Source organism: Eurosta solidaginis, chromosome 4 (genome assembly GCF_040869045.1).
Source record: "Eurosta solidaginis isolate ZX-2024a chromosome 4, ASM4086904v1, whole genome shotgun sequence".
NCBI classification, from domain to species: Eukaryota; Metazoa; Arthropoda; class Insecta; order Diptera; family Tephritidae; genus Eurosta; species Eurosta solidaginis.
This window is the reverse complement of record NC_090322.1, coordinates 41482883-41505351: the sequence shown is the minus strand read 5'-3', so window position 1 is coordinate 41505351 and position 22469 is coordinate 41482883. Positions and strand designations below refer to the sequence as shown.

General features: G+C 44.6%; 1 protein-coding gene across 1 annotated transcript in view; it reads right to left on the bottom strand.

The window, feature by feature from the left end:
• Window positions 1-22158, bottom strand: part of Panx (Panoramix) — a 29774-nt gene extending 7616 nt beyond the window's left edge. Inside the window, exons 1-2 of the mRNA XM_067781342.1 lie at window positions 20421-22158; window positions 20277-20348 (exon numbers count right to left, since the gene is read on the bottom strand). Of these exons, the coding sequence (XP_067637443.1) occupies window positions 20277-20348; window positions 20421-22017 (1669 nt within the window). The 5' untranslated portion in view covers window positions 22018-22158. The remainder of the gene's footprint in view (window positions 1-20276; window positions 20349-20420) is intronic.
• Between the last annotated feature and the right edge of the window lie 311 nt (window positions 22159-22469).

Below are 22469 nucleotides of genomic sequence, written 5' to 3'. Positions count from 1 at the left end.
GCAGTATTTTGGCAGGCCTGTAGCTTCTTCCAGTGGGTAATTTTTAGGCTTGGCGACCATATGGGTGACGCGTAGCACGTAAAGGCTGGCCAATTGCTTTGTATGTAGTAATGAGCGTTTCTTTATCTTTTCCCCAGGTACTGCCATCAAGGGATTTGAGGATTTTATTACCGTTCCCAAGGCAGTCGGTTCTATGTACCGGAGCGACTCGGGATTTTTCCCGACCAAGGACTGTCATTTCAGTGTGACCCCATTTAATTTGTTTCGTCCCTCCCACAAATTGTCATCCTCCCAGCAGCTCCTTGCAGCAGGACTGCTCCATATTCTCTTACTCCGGGAAGGCTTCGAATCCAATCCGGGTCCGTCTCCTGACCCCGATCCTGAGAAATGGTTTTGCTGCATCTGCCAGAAAAGAATCTTTTTAGGACGATCATACTCTGTTCAGTGTGTCTCGTGCAAGGGATGGTTGCACCGGTCAGGTTGTTCTGGGCTTGATCCCAAAACCCGACGTCCACGTAACTTTTATAAATCTTTTGTGGCTCCTTGCTGTTCACGCCCAAGGGCGTCCCGTAGTCTACGCCTAAGCGCCCCCCACTACCTTCCAGCAGCCCCGCTGCTCAGCAAGCCACAACAAGTACCCGCTGCTGCTCGCGCCCCACGGCGCCAACAACTCAAACAGCTGATACCACTCATAACTACTACCTTCGTAGTAGAGTTGGTAGCAATGCTGAGCATCAGCCCCTGCCCCTGTCTTCTCCGCCCCTCTTTTCCGGCAGCAATCGTGCAGGTAAGGGAAACAGACTCTTAGTCCCTACCTCCGTTTGCACCGTCTGCCAGCACAGAATATATAGGTTTGCGACATCCGCCCAATGCAGCTCCTGCCTAGATGTTCTGGTCTCCGCGACGGCAACCCCCCGACGGGTTTCATCGCGCCATGTTGCCAGGTCGCAAACCCAAATCATCCGGGTACCCCAATGCTTGCCCAAGGACGCCCAGTCCCAGGGCCACAACAGCGATTGCGTCTTGGCCTTCCACAACCCAGGCGTAGTCACCCGTCACTTACCCCCAGAGTGGCGGCGTCTCCCCTTATGCACTTCAGAATTCTGCAGTTAAACTGTAATGGACTAACTGGGAAGATTACGGAGATAGTCGATTTCACGAAGCGCCACAACATCCACATTGCTGCGATTCAAGAGACTAAACTCACAGCAAGATCTGCATTGCAGACCTGCTCTGGGTACAATGTCCACAGGAAAGACCGCGAGAGCGGAAATGGAGGCGGCCTCGCGTTTATCATACACCACTCTGTGCAATATTATAGAAATCATCAACATCTACATCCCTCCTGCCACCTGTTGCCCCAGTGGATACCGCCCTAATATCAGGGCCTTACTCACTGGCAACAATCGCATTATCTTAGGCGATTTCAATGCCCATCATGATCTATGGCATTCAAACTTGCGGGCGGACAGTAGGGGTGAGATGTTGGCGGATCAAATAGAAGAAACGACGTTCTGCACAATAAACGGAGACGTCCCCACACGTATGGTAGGAAGCTGTCACAGCTCGCCAGATATCTCAATCGTGAGCGCAGAACTCGCAAACTGCGGCAACTGGCAGCCGATGGTAACATTTGCATCCGACCACCTGCCCATACTTATTACGCTCGAGCGTACCGCCGACTTCATCGTCACTGAAAAACGAACTTTCATAAATATCAAAAAAGGAAAGTGGGAAGAATATAAATCCTTTACAGACAACCGCTTTGCTGCCCTCCCTATCCCGACTGATGCCCGCCAAGGGGAGCGTGCCTTCCGTAAGGTCATTGAATCCGCCTCGGCACATTTCATTCCCGCCGGGAGAATTCCCGAAATCCGGCCCCACCTCCCGGCGGAGACCGCAAACTTAGCGAGAGAACTTGACCTTATAAGACAGCTTGATCCAGGCGACCCCCAAATAAGGGATATAAACCAACGCATCAGATTGCTTGTGGATGAACACAAGCGGGCGAAATGGGAGGAACACCTAAGAGGTTGTAACCTCTCTACCGGTGTGGGTAAACTTTGGTCCACCGTAAAGTCCCGATCGAATCCGTCTAAGCACAATGACAAAGTTTCCATCGCCTTTGGCGATAAAGTGCAGTCGGATGCGAAAAAATTCGCGAGCGCTTTCTGCCGACAATATATAATGCATTCTCCGGTCGACAAAGATAGACGGAGGGCCAACAGACACGCACATAAACACAAATTCACGCGTCACCAATCACCATCACCGCTAAATAGGTTGAGGGCGCCATTGGCCACGCTAAACCATCCAAAGCAGTGGGCCCAGACGGCATAGCCATGCCGATGCTTATAAGCCTAGGGAAAGAGGGTTTCAAATATTTAGCGCATGTCTTCAACCTGTCTCTTTCCACCTTTGTCATACCCGAAAAATGGAAAATGGCCAAGGGGATCCGCTACTAAAGCCTGGGAAACAAGCTAACATAGGAGAGTCGTATCGTCTGATATCTCTCCTATCGCCAGTAGCAAATACGCTTGAAGCCATTTTGCTCCCCCATTTCCAAGCAATTTTGCAGCTAGCCTGTCATCAGCATGGCTTCAGAAAACTCCACAACACTACCACCGCGCTAAATGCCATTAGCACCCAGATAAATTGCGGTTTAAATCAAAACCCCCACCATAGAACAGTACTCGTAGCGCTAGACCTATCAAAAGCTTTTGATACGGTCAACCATGGCTCGTTACTGCAAGACCTGGAAGGGTTTACTCTTCCCCCATGTCTTAAAAGGTGGACCGCAAATTATCTGGGTGGTCGGCAGGCATCGGTGCAATTTAGAAACGAAACATCAAAACCAAGAAGAATTAAACAGGGGGTGCCACAGGGTGGCGTCCTGTCCCCACTTTTGTTTAATTTCTACATATCTAAGCTACCTTCACCACCGGAAGGAGTCACAATCGTTTCATACGCCGATGACTGCACAATAATGGCCACAGGCCGTCGATGGCACTACGCTACCGACTGTCCTACATCCCAAAATCTTGGGTGTGACGTTCGATCAGGATCTACATTTTGGTGAGCACGCAGCCGCAATTGTTCCGAGAATTCAGAGTCGTAACAAAATCCTCAAATCTCTCGCTGGCAGTACCTGGGGAAAAGATAAAGAAACGCTCATGACTACATACAAAGCATTTAGCCAGCCGATTACGTGCTACGCGTCACCCATATGGTCGCCAAGCCTAAAAATCACCCACTGGAAGAGGCTACAGGCCTGCCAAAATACTGCTCTCAGAATCGCCACGGGCTGTCTTCTTATGTCCCCAGAACACCATCTGCATAATGAGGCGAGAATACTCCCCATCAGGGAGAGAAATGAGATGCTGACCAAACAGTTCCTGTTGAATACCCAGAAACCTGGGCATCCCAACAGACATCTGATTGATGAACCAGCACCGCCTAGGGTCTTAAGGAGTCATCTCCGTAAGCATTTTGAGGAAATACGGCACCTGAGAACCCAGCCGTATGAAGTGAAAAAACACAAGCAGGTCCTTGGTGAACTCCATAAACAGGCGTCGGACCTTTATGTCGGGAATTGCCCGGTGAATCCAGTACTTAAAGAAAATTATCCAAAACTCGCGGAAGAGGAACGCATACTCCCCAGGGAAACGCGTGTCACTCTTGCTCAACTTAGTTCTGGATACTCTAACAGGTTAAACTCTTACCTATCCAGAATCAACCCCGACATACAAAATGTATGCCCCGCTTGCAATGTGTCCCCACATGACACCAACCATCTCTTCAATTGTAATGTGGAACCAACGCCTCTAACACCCCTTTCCTTATGGTCCACCCCTGTTGAAACGGCAAGGTCGCGGAAGATTTAGTCGGTGATAATGCCAGGTTTCGCGAGGCGAAAAAACTGGAGACATCAGGGAGGTAGCCGTTTATTCTGTTGCATAGCTCATCGATCTGTGGGCCTGGGCGTATGAAACGATATTGACTCCTTCCGGTGGTGAATGTAGCTTAGATATGTAGAAATTAAACAAAAGAGGGGATAGGACACCACCCTGTGGCACCCCTTGTTTAATTCTTCTTGATTTTGATGTTTCGTTTCTAAATTGCACCGATGCCTGCCGACCACCCAGATAATTTGCGGTCCACCTTTTAAGACATGGGGGAAGGGTAGACCCTTCCAGGTCTTGTAGTAACGTGCCATGGTTGACCGTATCAAAAGCTTTTGATAGGTCTAGCGCTACGAGTACTGTTCTATGGTGGGGGTTTTGATTTAAACCGCAATTTATCTGGGTGCTGATGGCATTTAGCGCGGTGGTGGCGCTATGGAGTTTTCTGAAGCCATGCTGATGAGAGGCTGCAAATTTGCTTGAAGTAGGGGAGCAAAATGGCTTCAAGCGTCTTTGCTACTGGCGATAGGAGAGATATCGGACGATACGACTCTCCTATGTTAGCTGGTTTCCCAGGCTTTAGTAGCGGGACCACCTTGGCCATTTTCCATTTTTCGGGTATGAAAGGTGGAAAGAGACAGGTTGAAGACATGCGCTAAATATTTGAAACCCTCTTTCCCTAGGCTTTTAAGCATCGGCATGGCTATACCGTCTGGGCCCACTGCTTTGGATGGTTTAGCGTGACCAATGGCATCTTCAATCTCTCTGGCGGTGATGGTAATTGGTGACGCGCTGAATTTATGTTTATGTGCGTGTCTGTTGGCCCTCCGTCTATCTTTGTCGACCGTAGAATGCATTACATATTGACGGCAGAAAGCGCTCGCGCATTTTTTCGAATCCGACAGCACTTTATCGCCGAAGGCGATGGAAACTTTGTCATTGTGCTTAGACGGATTCGATAGGGACTTTACGGTGGACCAAAGTTTACCCACACCGGCAGAGAGGTTACAACCTCTTAGGTGCTCCTCCCATTTCGCCCGCTTGTGTTCATCCACAAGTAATCTGATGCGTTGGTTTATATCCCTTATTTGGGGGTCGCCTGGGTTGAGCTGTCTTATAAGGTCACGTTCTCTCGCTAAATTTGCGGCTTCCGTCGGGAAGTGGGCCGAATTTCGGGAATTCTCCCGGCGGGAATGAAACGTGCCGAGGCGGATTCAATGACCTTGCGGAAAGCACGCTCCCCTTGGCGGGCATCAGTCGAGATAGGGAGGGCAGCAAAGAGGTTGTCTGTAAAAGATTTGTATAGGGGGATTGTCGTTTATTTTGTTGCATAGCTCATCAATAGGTGGGCCGGGATCTGTAGCCATTATCGTGCAGTCATCGGCGTAGGATACAATGGTAACACATTCAGGTGGCGAGAGGGGTCCGATATATAAAAGTTTAACAAAAGCGGGAGTAGAGCGCCACCCTGTGGGCGCTCTGGTCTAATTCTTGTGGTCTGTTACGTTCCTGAACTGGACCATTGCCTGCCCTCCATGACAGATAATTTGCAGTCCATCTTTTGAGAGTAGAGGAAGGGTGGACCCGTCCAGGTCTTGCAGCATCGTTCCGTGATTTAAAGTATAATAGCAATAAGTCTAGCGCTACGAGTACTGTTCGGTGGTGGGCTCTTAATCCAATCCGTAATTTATCTATGTGTTGATGGCGTTTATCGCAGTGGAAGGCCCCCATTTACAAGTATGTCTATGCAAAAATGCTTTGATAACAATTAGAAAATCGGTAACATGATTATTTTTATACTCAGTTGAGCAGAGCTCACAGAGTATATTAACTTTGATTGGATAACGGTTGGTTGTACAGGTATAAAGGAATCGAGATAGATATAGACTTCCATATATCAAAATCATCAGTATCGAAAAAAAATTTGATTGAGCCATGTCTGTCCGTCCGTCCGTCAGTCCGTTAACACGATAACTTAGTAAATTTTGAGGTATCTTGATGAAATTTGTCCTGGGCACTCATCTCAGATCGCTATTTAAAATGAACGATATCGGACTATAACCACGCCCACTTTATGATATCGAAAACTTCGAAAAATCGAAAAAGTGCGATAATTCATTACCAAAGAGGGATAAAGCGATGAAACTTGGTAGGTGAGTTGAACTAATGACGCAGAATAGAAAATTTGTAAAATTTTGGACAATGGGCGTTGCACAGCCCACTTTTAAAAGAAGGTAATTTAGAAGTTTTGCAAGCTGTAATTTGCCAGTCGTTGAAGATATCATGATGAAATTTGCAGGAACGTTACTGCTATTTCTATATGTATGCTTAATAAAAATTAGCAAAATCGGAGAACGACCACGCCCACTTAAAAAAAAAATTTTTTAAGTGAAATTAAAAAAAAAAGTTAATATCTTTACAGTATATAAGTAAATTATGTCAACATTTAACTCCAGTAATGATATGGTGCAACAAAATACAAAAATAAAATATATTTTCAAAATGGGCGTGGCTCCGCCCTTTTTCATTTAATTTTTCTATGATACTTTTAATGCCATAAGTTGAACAAAAATTTACCAATCCTTGTGAAATTTGGTAGGAGATTAGATTGTTGGACGATAACGGTTTTCTGTGAAAAAGGGCGAAATCGGTTGAAGCCACGCCCAGTTTTTATACACGGTCGACCGTCTGTCCTTCCGCTCGGCCGTTAACACGATAACTTGAGCAAAAAACGATATATCTTTACTAAACTCAGTTCACGTAATTATCTAAACTCACTTTGTATTGGTATAAAAAATGGCCGAAATCCGCCTATGACCACGCCCACTTTTTCGAAATCGAAAATTACGAAAAATGAAAAAAATTCCATAATTCTATACCAAATACGAAAAACAGGAACCTTGCTTTTCTTCGCAGATATTCAAGGGACTTTAAGGATCCGTATACTAAGAAAGCCCTATATATATCGTTAGTGCGCTCCAAAATTGAATATGCTTCCAATATCTGGAACCCCATCTACAGTAATTATTCAGCCAGAATAGAAAGAGTTCAAAGAAAGTTTGTCCGTTTTGCTTTGAACTCCATACATTTTGATAATCGCTGCCTTCTTATTCTTCTCGTTGTCAACTGATCAATCTGCAATCACTTGAAGCGAGGAGAACGGTGCACTTGGTTATGTTTGTGTATGACTTAATTGTGGGCTCTTTGGACTGTGCGACTTTTCTTGAGAAAATATCGTTTAATGTGCCGCAAAAAAATTTGCGCGCATTCCTGCCTTTTTACTTGAGTGCTTGTAGAGCAAATTACTTTTATTTTAGCCCAATTTTCCGCGCCCGTACTGAATTAAATAAAATCTCTACTAGACTAAATATTGATTTTTCTGCGTCCAGAGCTACATTCAAGGCTTCCTTTGTCTTACTCTTTACATAATGTTGTACCTAATGTATATGTTTAATACCTATATTTATTTTATTTTTAATATGTTATTGTATCTAGTCTGTAAGATTCTTGATCACAGACTGAATTAATAAACTATACTATACTATACTATTTTAAGAGGGCCATGGTTCTATAGGTGGACGCCATTTAGGGATAACGCCATAAAGGAGGACCAGGGCTGACTCTAGAATTTGTTTGTACGATATGGGTATCAAATCAAAGGTGTTTATGAGTATTTTAAAAGGGCGTGGACCTTAGTTCTATAGGTGAACGCCTTTTCGAGATATCGCCATAAAGGTGGACCAGGGGTGACTCTAGAATTTGTTTGTACGATATGGGTATCAAATGAAAGTTGTTAATGAGTATTTTAAAAGGGAGTGGGCTTTAGTTCTATAGGTGGACGCCTTTTCGAGATATCGCCATAAAGGTGGACCAGAGGTGACTCTAGAATTTGTTTGTACGATGTGGGTATCAAATGAAAGGTGTTAATGTGAATTTTAAAACGGAGTGGGCCTTTGTTCTATAGGTGAATGCCTTTTCGGGATATCGCCATAAAGGTGGACCAGAGGTGACTCTAGAATGTGTTTGTACGATATGGGTATCAAATTAAAGGTATTAATGGGGGTTTTAAAAGGGAGTGGTGGTAGTTGTATATGTGAAGGCGTTTTCGAGATATCGACCAAAATGTGGACCAGGGTGCCCAGACGATCATCTGTCTGGTACCGCTAATTTATTTATATATGTAATACCACGAACAGTATTCCTGCCAAGATTCCAAAGGCTTTTGATCTCGCCCTGCAGAACTTTTTCATTTTATTTTACTTAATATGGTCCACACCCATTTTACAAAGTCTTTTTTTCTAAAGTTATATTTTGCGTCAATAAATGAAAAAGTTCTGCAGGGCGAGATCAAAAGCCTTTGGAATCTTGGCAGGAATACTGTTCGTGGTATTACATATATAAATAAATTAGCGGTACCAGACAGATGATCGTCTGGGTCACCCTGGTCCACATTTTGGTCGATATCTCGAAAACGCCTTCACATATACAACTACCACCACTCCCTTTTAAAACCCTCATTAATACCTTTAATTTGATACCCATATCGTACAAACACATTCTAGAGTCACCTCTGGTCCACCTTTATGGCGATATCCCGAAAAGGCATTCACCTATAGAACAAAGGCCCACTCCGTTTTAAAATTCACATTAACACCTTTCATTTGATACCCACATCGTACAAACAAATTCTAGAGTCACCTCTGGTCCACCTTTATGGCGATATCTCGAAAAGGCGTCCACCTATAGAACTAAAGCCCACTCCCTTTTAAAATACTCATTAACAACTTTCATTTGATACCCATATCGTACAAACAAATTCTAGAGTCACCCCTGGTCCACCTTTATGGCGATATCTCGAAAAGGCGTCCACCTATAGAACTAAGGTCCACGCCCTTTTAAAATACTCATAAACACCTTTGATTTGATACCCATATCGTACAAACAAATTCTAGAGTCAGCCCTGGTCCTCCTTTATGGCGTTATCCCTAAATGGCGTCCACCTATAGAACCATGGCCCTCTTAAAATAGTATAGTATAGTTTATTAATTCAGTCTGTGATCAAGAATCTTACAGACTAGATACAATAACATATTAAAAATAAAATAAATATATGTATTAAACATATACATTAGGTACAACATTATGTAAAGAGTAAGACAAAGGAAGCCTTGAATGTAGCTCTGGACGCAGAAAAATCAATATTTAGTCTAGTAGAGATTTTATTTAATTCAGTACGGGCGCGGAAAATTGGGCTAAAATAAAAGTAATTTGCTCTACAAGCACTCAAGTAAAAAGGCAGGAATGCGCGCAAATTTTTTTGCGGCACATTAAACGATATTTTCTCAAGAAAAGTCGCACAGTCCAAAGAGCCCACAATTAAGTCATACACAAACATAACCAAGTGCACCGTTCTCCTCGCTTCAAGTGATTGCAGATTGATCAGTTGACAACGAGAAGAATAAGAAGGCAGCGATTATCAAAATGTATGGAGTTCAAAGCAAAACGGACAAACTTTCTTTGAACTCTTTCTATTCTGGCTGAATAATTACTGTAGATGGGGTTCCAGATATTGGAAGCATATTCAATTTTGGAGCGCACTAACGATATATATAGGGCTTTCTTAGTATACGGATCCTTAAAGTCCCTTGAATATCTGCGAAGAAAAGCAAGGTTCCTGTAGGCCATTGGGAGCACATAACATATGTGATTGGTGAATGTGAATTTTGAGTCAAAGACAACGCCTAGATCAACATGTTCGTTAATTGACGCCAACTGGATGCCTGAAATAGAGTACAACCAACCATATAAACCAACGCATCAGATTGCTTGTGGACGAACACAAGCGGGCGAAATGGGAAGAGCACCTAAGAGGTTGTAACCTCTCTACCGGTGTAGGTAAACTTTGGTCCACCGTAAAGTCCCTATCGATTCCGACTAAGCACAAAGACAAAGTTTCCATCGCCTTTGGCGATAAGGTGCTGTCGGATGCGAAAAAATGCGCGAGCGCTTTCTGCCGACAATATATAATGCATCCTACGATCGACAAAGATAGACGGAGAGCCAATAGACACGCACATAAACACAAACTCAGCGCGTCACCAATTACCATCACCGCTAGAGAGGTTGAGGACGCCATTGGTCGCGCTAAACCATCCAAAGCAGTGGGCCCAGACGGCATAGCCATGCCGATGCTTAAAAACCTAGGGAAAGAGGGTTTCAAATATTTAGCGCATGTCTTCAACCTGTCTCTTTCCACCTTTGTCATACCCGAGAAGTGGAAAATGGCCAAGGTGGTCCCGCTACTAAAGCCTGGGAAACCAGCTAACGTAGGTGAGTCATATCGTCCGATATCTCTCCTATCGCCAGTGGCAAAGACGCTTGAAGCCATTTTGCTCCCTTATTTCCAAGCACATTTGCAGCTAGCCCCTCATCAGCATGGCTTCAGAAAACTCCGTAGCACTACCTCCGCGCTAAATGTCATTAGCACCCAGATAAATTGCGGTTTGAATCAATATCCCCACCATAGAACAGTACTCGTAGCGTTAGACCTGTCAAAAGCTTTTGATACGGTCAACCATGGCTCGTTACTGCAAGACCTGGAAGGGTCTACCCTTCCCCCATGTCTTAAAAGGTGGACCGCAAATTATTTGGGTGGTCGGCAGGCATCGGTGCAATTCAGAAACGAAACATCAAAACAAAGGAGAATTAAACAAGGGGTGCCACAGGGTGGTGTCCTATCCCCGCTTTTGTTTAATTTCTACATATCTAAGCTACCTTCACCACCGGAAGGAGTCACAATCGTTTCCTACGCCGATGACTGCACAATAATGGCCACAGGCCCAGGCCCTAAGATCGATGAGCTATGCAATAAAATAAACGGCTATCTCCCTGATCTCTCCAGTTTTTTCGCCTCGCGAAACCTGGCATTGTCACCAACTAAATCTTCCGCGACCTTATTTACAACATGGACGCCCCAAATGTCGACCATATTGAACATCCACGTCGATGGCACTACGCTACCGACTGTCCTACACCCCAAAATCTTGGGTGTGACGTTTGATCAGGATCTACATTTTGGTGCGCACGCAACCGCAATTGTTCCAAGAATTCAGAGCCGTAATAAAACCCTCAAATCCCTTGCTGGCAGTACCTGGGGAAAAGATAAAGAAACGCTCTTGACCACATACAAAGCAATTAGCCAGCCGATTACGTGCTATGCGTCACCCATATGGTCGCCGAACCTAAAAACCACCCACTGGAAGAAACTACAGGCCTGCCAAAATACTGCTCTCAGAATCGCCACGGGCTGTCTTCTTATGTCCCCAGAACACCATCTACATAATGAGGCGAGAATACTCCCCATCAGGGAGAGAAATGAGATGCTGACCAAACAGTTTCTGTTGAATACCCAGAAACCTGGGCATCCCAACAGACATCTGATTGACGAACCAGCACCGCCTAGGGGCCTAAGGAGTCATCTCCGTAAGCATTTTGAGGAAATACGGCACCTGAGAACCCAGCCGTATGAAGCGGAAAAACACAAGCAGGTCCTTGGTGAACTCCATAGACAGGCGTCGGACCTTTATGTCGGGAATTGCCCGGTGAATCCAGTACTTGAAGAAAAATATCCAGAACTCGCAGAAGAGGAACGCATACTCCCCAGGGAAACGCGTGTCACTCTTGCTCAACTTCGTTCTGGATACTGTAACAGGTTAAACTCTTACCTATCCAGAATCAACCCTGACATACAAAATGTATGCCCTGCTTGCAATGTGTCCCCACATGACACCAACCATCTCTTTAATTGTAATGTGGAACCAACGCCTCTAACACCCCTTTCCTTATGGTCCACCCCTGTTGAAACGGCAAGTTTCCTTGGACTCCCGTTAGAGGATATTGATGACAATTTGTGATCGGTCGCGGCTATTAGGTGGGGCGAGCATTGCTACAACAACAACAACAATAGAGTACAACGAAGAATAGTAACTCATGGATTTTGAGAAAGACATACTAAAGCATTTTTTAACATTTAAGAAAAGATTATTGGCGCGACACCAATGTTGTTGTTGTTGTAGCAGTGCTTCGCCCCACCTAACAGACGCGACCGATCACAAACTGTCATCAATATCCTCTAACGGGAGTCCAAGGAAACTTGCTGTTTCAACAGGGGTGGACCATAGGGAAAGGGGTGTTAGAGGCGTTGGTTCCACATTACAATTAAAGAGATGGTTGGTGTCATGTGGGGACACATTGCAAGCGGGGCATACATTTTGTATGTCGAGGTTGATTCTGGATATGTAAGAGTTTAACCTGTTACAGTATCCAGAACGAAGTTGAGCCAGAGTGACACGCGTTTCCCTGGGGAGTATGCGTTCCTCTTCCGCAAGTTTTGGATACTTTACTTTGAGTACTGGGTTCACCGGGCAATTCCCGGCATAAAGGTCCGACGCCTGTATGTGGAGTACACCAAGGACCTGCTTGTGTTTTTTCGCTTCATACGGCTGTGTTCTCAGATGCCGTATTTCCTCAAAATGCTTACGGAGATGACTCCTTAAGCCCCTAGGCGGTGCTGGCTCGTCAATCAGATGTCTGTTGGGATGCCCAGGTTTCTGGGTATTCAACAGGAACTGTTTGGTCAGCATCTCGTTTCTTTCCCTGATGGGGAGTATTCTCGCCTCATTATGTAGATGGTGTTCTGGGGACATAAGAAGACAGCCCGTTGCAATTCTGAGAGCAGTATTTTGGCAGGCCTGTAGCTTCTTCCAGTGGGTAATTTTTAGGCTTGGCGACCATATGGGTGACGCGTAGCACGTAATCGGCTGGCTAATTGCTTTGTATGTAGTCATGAGCGTTTCTTTATCTTTTCCCCAGGTACTGCCAGCAAGGGATTTGAGGATTTTGTTACGGCTCTGAATTCTCGGAACAATTGCGGCTGCGTGCTCACCAAAATGTAGATCCTGATCAAACGTCACACCCAAGATTTTGGGGTGTAGGACAGTCGGTAGCGTAGAGCCATCGACGTGGATGTTCAAAATGGTCGACATTTGGGACGTCCATGTTGTAAATAAGGTCGCGGAAGATTTAGTCGGTGATAATGCCAGGTTTCGCGAGGCGAAAAAACTGGAGAGATCAGGGAGGTAGCCGTTTATTTTATTGCATAGCTCATCGATCTGTGGGCCTGGGCCTGTGGCCATTACTGTGCAGTCATCGGCGTAGGAAACGATTGTGACTCCTTCCGGTGGTGAAGGTAGTTTAGATATGTAGAAATTAAACAAAAGTGGGGATAGGACACCACCCTGTGGCACCCCTTGTTTAATTCTCCTTGGCTTTGATGTTTCGTTTCTAAATAGCACCGATGCCTGCCGACCACCCAGATAATTTGCGGTCCACCTTTTAAGACATGGGGGAAGGGTAGACCCTTCCAGGTCTTGCAGTAACGAGCCGTGGTTGACCGTATCAAAAGCTTTTGATAGGTCTAGCGCTACAAGTACTGTTCTATGGTGGGGGTTTTGATTTAAACCGCAATTTATCTGGGTACTAATGGCATTTAGCGCGGAGGTAGTGCTATGGAGTTTTCTGAAGCCATGCTGATGGGAGGCTAGTTGCAAATTTGCTTGGAAATAAGGGAGCAAAATGGCTTCGAGCGTCTTTGCTACTGGCGATAGGAGAGATATCGGACGATACGACTCTCCTATGTTAGCTGGTTTACCAGGCTTTAGTAGCGGGACCACCTTGGCCATTCTCCATTTCTCGGGTATGACAAAGGTGGAAAGAGACAGGTTGAAGACCTGCGCTAAATATTTGAAACCCTCTTTCCCTAGGCTTTTAAGCATCGGCATGGCTATGCCGTCTGGGCCCACTGCTTTGGATGGTTTAGCGCGACCAATGGCGTCCTCAACCTCTTTAGCGGTGATGGTGATTGGTGACGCGCTGAATTTGTGTTTATGTGCGTGTCTGTTGGCCCTCCGTCTAACTTTGTCGACCGTGGAATGCATTATATATTGTCGGCAGAAAGCGCTCGCGCATTTTTTCGCATCCGACAGCACTTTGTCGCCAAAGGCGATGGAAACTTTGTCTTTGTGCTTAGTCGGATTCGATAGGGACTTTACGGTGGACCAAAGTTTACCCACACCGGTAGAGAGGTTGCAACCTCTTAGGTGCTCCTCCCATTTCGCCCGCTTGTGTTCATCCACAAGCAATCTGATGCGTTGGTTTATATCCCTTATTTGGGGGTCGCCTGGATCAAGCTGCCTTATAAGGTCCCGTTCTCTCGCTAAGTTTGCGGCCTCCGCCGGGAAGTGGGGCCGGATTTCGGGAATTCTCCCGGCGGGAATGAAACGTGCCGAGGCGGATTCAATGACCTTGCGAAAGGCACGCTCCCCTTGGCGGGCATCAGTCGGGATAGGGAGGGCAGCAAAGAGGTTGTCTGTAAAGGATTTATATTCTCCCCACTTTCCTTTTTTAAAGTTTATGAAAGTGCGTTTTTCGGTGACGATGAAGTCGGCGGTACGCTCGAGCGAAACAAGTATAGGCAGGTGGTCGGATGCCAATGATACCATCGGCTGCCAGTTGACGCAGTTTACGAGTTCTGCGCTCACGATTGAGATATCTGGCGAACTGTGACAGCTTCCTACCATACGTGTGGGGGCGTCTCCGTTTATTGTGCAGAACGTCGTTTCTTCTATTTGATCCGCCAACATCTCGCCCCTACTGTCCGCCCGCAAATTTGAATGCCATAGATCATGATGGGCATTGAAGTCGCCTAAAATAATGCGATTGTTTCCAGTGAGTAAGGCTCTAATATTAGGGTGGTATCCACCGGGGCAACAGGTGGCAGGGGGGATGTAGATGTTGATGATTTCTAGGTTTGCATCGCCTGACCGGACAGATAGGCCTTGACGTTCTAAGACGTTGTCCCTGCGGTCGATGCCAGGATCAAATATGTGATATTGCACAGAGTGGTGTATTATAAACGCGAGGCCGCCTCCATTTCCGCTCTCGCGATCTTTTCTGTGGACATTATACCCAGAGCAGGACTGCAATGCAGATCGTGCTGTGAGTTTAGTCTCTTGAATCGCAGCAATGCGGATGTTGTGCCGCTTCATGAAATTGACTATCTCCGTAATCTTCCCAGTTAGTCCATTACAGTTTAACTGCAGAATTCTGAAGTGCATGAGGGGAGACGTCGCCACTCTGGGGGTAAGTGACGGGTGACTACGCCTGGGTTCAGGAAGGCCAGGACGCGATTGCTGTTGTGGCCCTGGGACTGGGCGTCCTTGGGCAAGCATTGGGGTACCCAGATGATTTGGGTTTGCGACCTGGCAACATGGCGCGATGAAACCCGCCGAGGGGTTGCCGTCGCGGAGACCAGAACATCTAGGAAAGTGGCACCACCCGAGGCAGGAGCTGCATTGGGCGGATGTCGCAAACATATATATTCTGTGCTGGCAAACGGTGCAAACGGAGGTAGGGACTAAGAGTCTGTTTCCCTGACCTACACGATTGCTGCCGGAAAAGAGGGGGGGAGAAGACGGGGGCAGGGGCTGTTGCTCAGCATTGCTTCCGACTCTACTACGAAGATTGTAGTTATGAGTGGTAGCAGCTGTTTGAGTTGTTGGCGCCGTAAGGCGCGAGCAGCAGCGGGTACTTGTTGTGGCTTGCTGAGCAGCGGGGCTGCTGGAAGGTAATGGGGGGGCGCTTAGACGTAGACTACGGGACGCCCTTGGGCGTGAACAGCAAGGAGCCACAAAAAATTTATAAAAGTTACGTGGACGTCGGGTTTTGGAATCAAGCCCAGAACAACCTGTCCGATGCAACCATCCCTTACACGAGACACACTGAACAGAGTATGACCGTCCTAAAAAGATTCTTTTCCGGCAGATGCAGCAAAACCATTTCTCAGGACCGAGGTCAGGAGACGGACCCGGATTGGATTCGATACCTTCCCGGAGCAAGAGAATATGGAGCAGTCCTGCTGCAAGGAGCTGCTGGGAGGATGACAATTTGTGGGAGGGACGAAACAAATTAAATGGGGTTACACTGAAATGACAGTCCTTGGTCGGGAAAAATCCCGAGTCGCTCCGGTACATAGAACCGACTGCCTTGGGAAGCGGCGCGCGACACCAATCATCCACATTATTAAGGTCACTTTGCAGAAGGCAGGAATCCGAAGGGGCATTAATTCTACGGAAAAATTTAAGATCATCAGCAAATAGCAGAAAACTGGAGTTTTGAAGCAGGAACCAATATCATTTATGAAAAGCACAAATAGGAGTGGACCGAGAATACTTCCCTGAGGCACTCCAGATGTTGCGACAAATGAGTGGGACTTAAGATTTTCGATCTTAACACACAAGAGTCTATTCGTCAGGTAGGGTTTCAAGCAGCTTAAAAACACAGAGTGAAAGCCAATACACTCAAGTTTATATAAAAGAATCTGGTGAGAGACCTTGTCGAAGGCCTTCGAGAAGTCCGTGTATATAACATCAATTTGAGATCCATCTTTAAATGCGGATATACAAAAATCCGAGAAAGACGCCAAGTTAGTGAAAGTAGAGCGTCCGGCAATAAAACCATGTTGATTGGGTTCAACAATGCGTTTGACTATAAAGGATAGTTTATCTTTTATTATATTTTCGAAAAGTTACAGACAGTAAGTTTAGCAATAGGCCTATAGTTTGAGACATCGTTTTTATTCCCGGTTTTGAAAATCGGTGTTATCGAAGCACATTTCCATCTATCTATAAAAATGCCAGATGAGAGAGACAAATTAAAGATGTAGCAAAGAGGTGAACATAAAGATACACTGCAGTGCTTCAGAACACACGCGCGGGATTCAAGGGGTTGTGTAGCGCAATATATAGCTTCTCCAACCCAATTGTCAACCTCACCTTCGAGCGGCGAATCCCGTTTCACTAACAGACGAGGCTCTGGCGACCCCAAGCTCCTCATGGAGCTTGGGGGTGGGGAGGGAGGGATGTGCTGAAGGTTTAATGTGGCCATATAAATCGTTCCCGAGATGGTCGGGCCAGCACCTTAATAGTGCTGTTACCGGAGCGTATCGGATCTGTATCCGACAAAGGACCATCACATCGATAACACTCCCCAAAGCCTTCGGGGAGTAACCTAATCGCTACAACAACAACAACGACAGAACATACGCGCAGACGCCATCACTGTCGCATTTCAGTGAGCATTGCCAACGTCAGTATTGGAGACCGTGAGCGATCCAAAATCCAATCGTTCATTGACAGCAGAGAGCAGATTCGGAACAGCAACATCACCTTCAAAATTAGATTTAAAGAATTCAGCAAAGAGTTCAACAGAATCATCCAGAGTCTGGGCGCACTTGCCATTAAAGTGCATGCAAGTGGGAATATTAGAAGAGCCACGTTTGGAGCGAATAAAATTCAAAAAGCCTTAGGATTTACTTTTAGATCCGTTTCGAGCCTTCCCATATACCCGTTATACAGAAATTTATCGAGAACGTTGAACTGTTTCACACTAATTGTATATTGCTCCCTGAGGAACGTATCCGTAGTATTAGCCCTATACAACTTGTTATACTTATTTCGTTTATTTTTTAAATTTTTTAGAGCTTGGTTGTACCAAGGCAGTTTGTATAGTTTTGGCCCAAGAGGAGGCACCTTGATATAAAAAATCTCACACAACTTATACAGGAAGGTGTCGTAGCAAGCGCTGACATCCTGAGAATTAAATATATTTTCCCAAGTTACATCGAGGAAGGCATTATTAAGCTCCTCAAAATTAGTTCGGCGGAAGTTCAAGGAAAGATTGTCCGCGAGAGTAGAAACGGGAATCGCATCAAAGTATTGAATAAATATAGCAAGCGGAACATGATGTTTATCGGACGCGCATAATGGGAGAGTACTCTCAGACAGTTCAAATATTAAATTTTCGTCCACAAACACAAGATCAAGCAACCTAGAAAGAGCGTTAAATAAATGATTAATTTGGATAAGATCACAACTTAAAAAACTATCAATGAGATTAATTTCATGTAAGCGCGTAACATTTGTAGGAGTTAAAATGCCATTATTCTGTAAATTCAGCCATGTGATGTCCGGCATATTATAATCGCCAAGAATACAACAATTAACATCAGCATTAGTTTCCCAAAGGTTGACAATATTTTCGATGTGAGGACTATATATACTGTCACAACTGTTTGGCGGTATGTATGAACAGCAGATGAGCGTATAACACGAAGAGCCAGAGATTCGGACACACAGCTGATCGATTAGGGAATCGCGGTGAAGTAATTCAATGACTGAGGCACGTAAGCCTCTTTTTACTGCGATCAAAACACCACCACCTTTTCTCAGCCCGGTTTTGATATAATCTCGGTCTTTGCGATAAGTTACAAAGAGCATAGGATAGAAAAACTCTTCATCGAAGAAGTCCTCATTAAGCCAAGTTTCGACGAGAACGTAAACATCGTAGTCCATCCGGGATGAGGACAGGAGAACATCTATCGCCTTTGTGCGCATGCCGCCTATATTTTGGAAATAAATTTTCAGTGATCTACCCGCTCTGGCAACTGGATGGGTAGCTCGTTCAGCGTTGAGCGATTTATAAGAGCTAGGTGTTATTAGACTGACTTTCAAATTGCTGAAAGGGCCGAACGTTGACGTCAGCTGGCCAAAGTTAGGGTTTAAAAGACTGTCATACAAAGCAGTAGTGACTCCGAGCTTGAAATTTATGCTCTCCAGGCTATCGAGTGGAACACCATTTTTCACTAGCTTAAGGCACGAAAGATGTTTGCGCTCAATTCCAGCATACTTTGAGACAAAATCATTGATATTTTTTTCGGAGACCGTCGGCCTGAAGGAGGAAATGTGAACCCATTTCTTTTTAACAACAGCCTCGAGCTCGGTGCTCCCATTGCAGCCATGAATTATGGTCCTCCTAAGGCTATTCCTTTCACCGGTAGTTTGACGGCCAACAGTAGCACTATCCACATTATTAAGAGTGTTTGCAGCGGGACCAGAAGCATCAACAGAATCCGTAGCACTGCTCATATCAGCAGAATTTGCAACAGCGGCAGTAGCATTAGCAGGGCGTAATCTAGTATTAGTGCTTGCAGCGGCATTGGCTTCAGCTGCAGGGTTCGACTTAGCATTGGTATTGGCTTTAGCAGATTTGCTTTTGGAAGGAAATGTTAGGTGGGTGTTAGCAGAATTGTTAGCCATAACAGCAGCATTAACAGCGTTAACGTTAGCAGCATTGGCACTAGCATTGATAGCAATAACAGAAGCGCCCGAGTTAGCAGCATTTGTGTTAGCAACATTGGCATTAACAGAGGTGTCAGCTTTAGCAGGTGTAGATTTATTACCAGCAACAAAAGGCGCTGCCAGCTGTTGGGCATAGGACAAGTTAGGCATTGCGGTGTTTGGCGAGGAGGGGAGGTTTGCAATTACAGTGTTAGCAGTAGAGGGCAATGTATATGAGCTTGCGAAACCAGGTGACCGAGCAACTAAATGGCATTGCATGCATTGTTGAATTGGCTGAACGAGAGGAGATATAGACACGGCAAGTGGAGTGAGTGCGCAACTGTTTATATCACTGCTCAACGTTTTATTAGTAGCATTGACAGAGCACTCGTTCGATTTGTTATTGTCGTATTTATTATTGTTGGATTTAACATGAGTGTTAAAATCTTTTCTTATTTCAGCTATCTAGTCAAACAAAAGCTTGAATTTCACGTCTATAGCGAGCAATGCGGATTCCAAGTCAACTTTATGTGATGCTAGGACAGTGTCATAGGCCTTGCAAAGCTTTTCGTAGGAATTCGAGCATCCCGTACACAAGTAACTGAGGTGTCGATTTTTTATGAGCAAATCCACATCATATTCAGACAAACTGCCCTCACAGCAAAAACGATGGTAGAACATCTTGCAAAATCCACCGCACGGCACAATATGGGACTCATTTCTACCAAAGCACTTGTCACATTTTCCACAGAACTTGTCCATTGCGCCAATATTGGCAGAAAAACAAATAAACAGAAAAAATCCAAACGAAACAAATAAAAATTTCAAAGAGCGAACTAAAACACGTCCGAACGGCACGACGATACGTAATACCATCCATTTGATACACGTGTCATACAAACACATTCCAGGGTTATAGGTTCATTTTCCTACATGGTGATTTTCCCTTACTTCGTCTCCATAGCTCTCAACTGAGTATGTAATGTTCGGTTACACCCGAACTTACCCCTCCTTACTTGTTTTAATAAACATTTTTTGAAATTGGGTATTTAGAATTTAGGATTTTTTTTTGTTTTTTTTTTTTTTTTGTATTTTAATCCCAAGCCAAAATTTTATGATTATATTTCAATTAATTACTTACCGCGCTGGATTTTATCTGCGGGCAAAAGATTCTTAGGTGGTTGCTGACGAGATTTGTCGACATCTTTCTCCACTACAAATGATATGACAAAAAAAATACAAACTTAAGTAAGTTTAAGTTTAGCCTATTACAATTCTGACTCACATTTAATGCGTTTAAAACCCAATGGTGCAGTCATATCAATAATGAGCCCATTTCTATTTACATTAGTGCGACGCTGGAAGAGCTCACTTTCACGCACCGGCAAACTAATATCAGGTGTAACCTCCTCAATTGTGGGCGTTTCTATGGCGAATGTGGAAAATTCAGATTTAATACGTAAGCGACCTGTAGAAGCCCAGTTTGTATTTTGTTTAGCTTTAGCGGATGCAGAAGCTGCTGCACTACTTGTTGTCGGTTCATCGTCCTCAACTAAATTTATTGTCTCAAGTGGCACATTTGAAAACTCGCTTTTAACGCGTATACGCATAGGTGGCTGTAGCGAAAGTGGTTGAGCATTCTCTATTTCACGTCTCTTGTTGCGCTTTTGCTTACCATCTGGAGATTCTTCCGTATCCATAGCTTCGGAATGTGAACGTTTGTGCGATTTCTTTTTCTTCTTTTTATGTTTTTTATGTGCCTTACTTGTAATGGATTCAAGTTGTTCTAATTCTTTCAAACGTTCGCTAAATTTTCTTTCTAAATCATTATTTACTACATCTTCAAGACGTTCTGCAGCATGATCAACAAGTAAATCATCAAAAAAGTTGTCTGGTATGTTCGCTGATTGTGTTGGTTCGGGCGATACATCGTTAAGAGTTGGTTCACTTTTTACTTTCAATTCATTAATTGGTATGGCTTTAATTACTGGGGTTGTAGTAGCTGCTGGTACAGGCGCTTGTAATGCAGCTGCAGTGATATCATCAGCATTTTGTAATAGATCGTCAAAGAAACTCTCTGGTAATGTTTCGTCAGGTTCTGCAGTTTCTGTGTTTTTATTGGCAGCAGAAGTAGTTGGTATAAGAGGTACAACTGGGGCTATAGTTGCTCCTTCTCCAAAAGTGGCAGAAGTTGGCGTTATTGCAGTTGTGCTCTGATCTGCAGCTGCTACATTTTTATCTATTTGTTCTGATTTAATATGTATTCCTAGCACATTTTCTTGTTGACTTTCTGCGGCAGGAGCTTGTGCTTCTTTAGCCTTTGCACTTTCGTTTGAACATTCATCCGTTAGTTCACCATCTTCAAGAGCTTCCTTCTTAACTTTTATTACGCTATCCAGCATTAGTGTTGCCGCAGGTTTTACGGTTATTTTATTAACCGAAACAGACTCAGCTGTCGTATTTCTTGCTGACGTAGTTGCAGAAGTTTCCAGTGCATTTTCAGAGCTACTTATTGTTAAATCATCAGCGCTACTTTCAATATTGTCGGTTGTAACTGGATCTATTGTACCAAGCGCACTATTAGTTGCGCTCTCTGTATCATTTGCAGCAACTGCCGATGACTCCGTTACATTAACAGTGGCTACTTCGTTTATGTGCAGTGGAGCGATTTGTGTTGCATCCAATTGATTATCAATCGCTTCCGCCATTTGAGTACTTCCTGTTTCCAAGGGTTCTTCTTTTACCTCTGGTGGTAGCATAATAGGCCTGTGTGGTAATTCCATTGATTGTGGGGGTGCTGACACATTATTTGATGCTGCATTAGCTGCTTCGAGCTCTTGCATGTACTTCTCAAGCGGATCCGTCGTATTGTTGCTTTCCATAATTACAAATGGCAAAATGTGCGTGGTGCAATGTAAATGCTACAAATTTACGAAAAACAATAGTTTAGGGATGCGCTTAAACGATCAGGTACCAAAGCAATTGAAAATATTTCGGTTTATTTATATCGATATGGATTGATGCACCTTATAATCAAAATGGTGTTTAAGGGCCAATTAATAGTGTCTGAAGGGCAATTAATGGTGACTTATAACCATATAACCATAACCAGATAAAACAGATGATCGAACCTACCCGATGAAAATCAATGAAATCGATTAATGGGCCATCCCATAACTCTAACGCCATAACTATATCATAAGGCCAAATTAAACTTCCTTAACCCTAACGCCATAGTCGTAACCGTACCCATATCCATATCAATCTCCAATGTGATAGATTAATGGTGCCTTAACCGAAAAATTGTGAAAATTTCATAAAAATGAAGAAAACG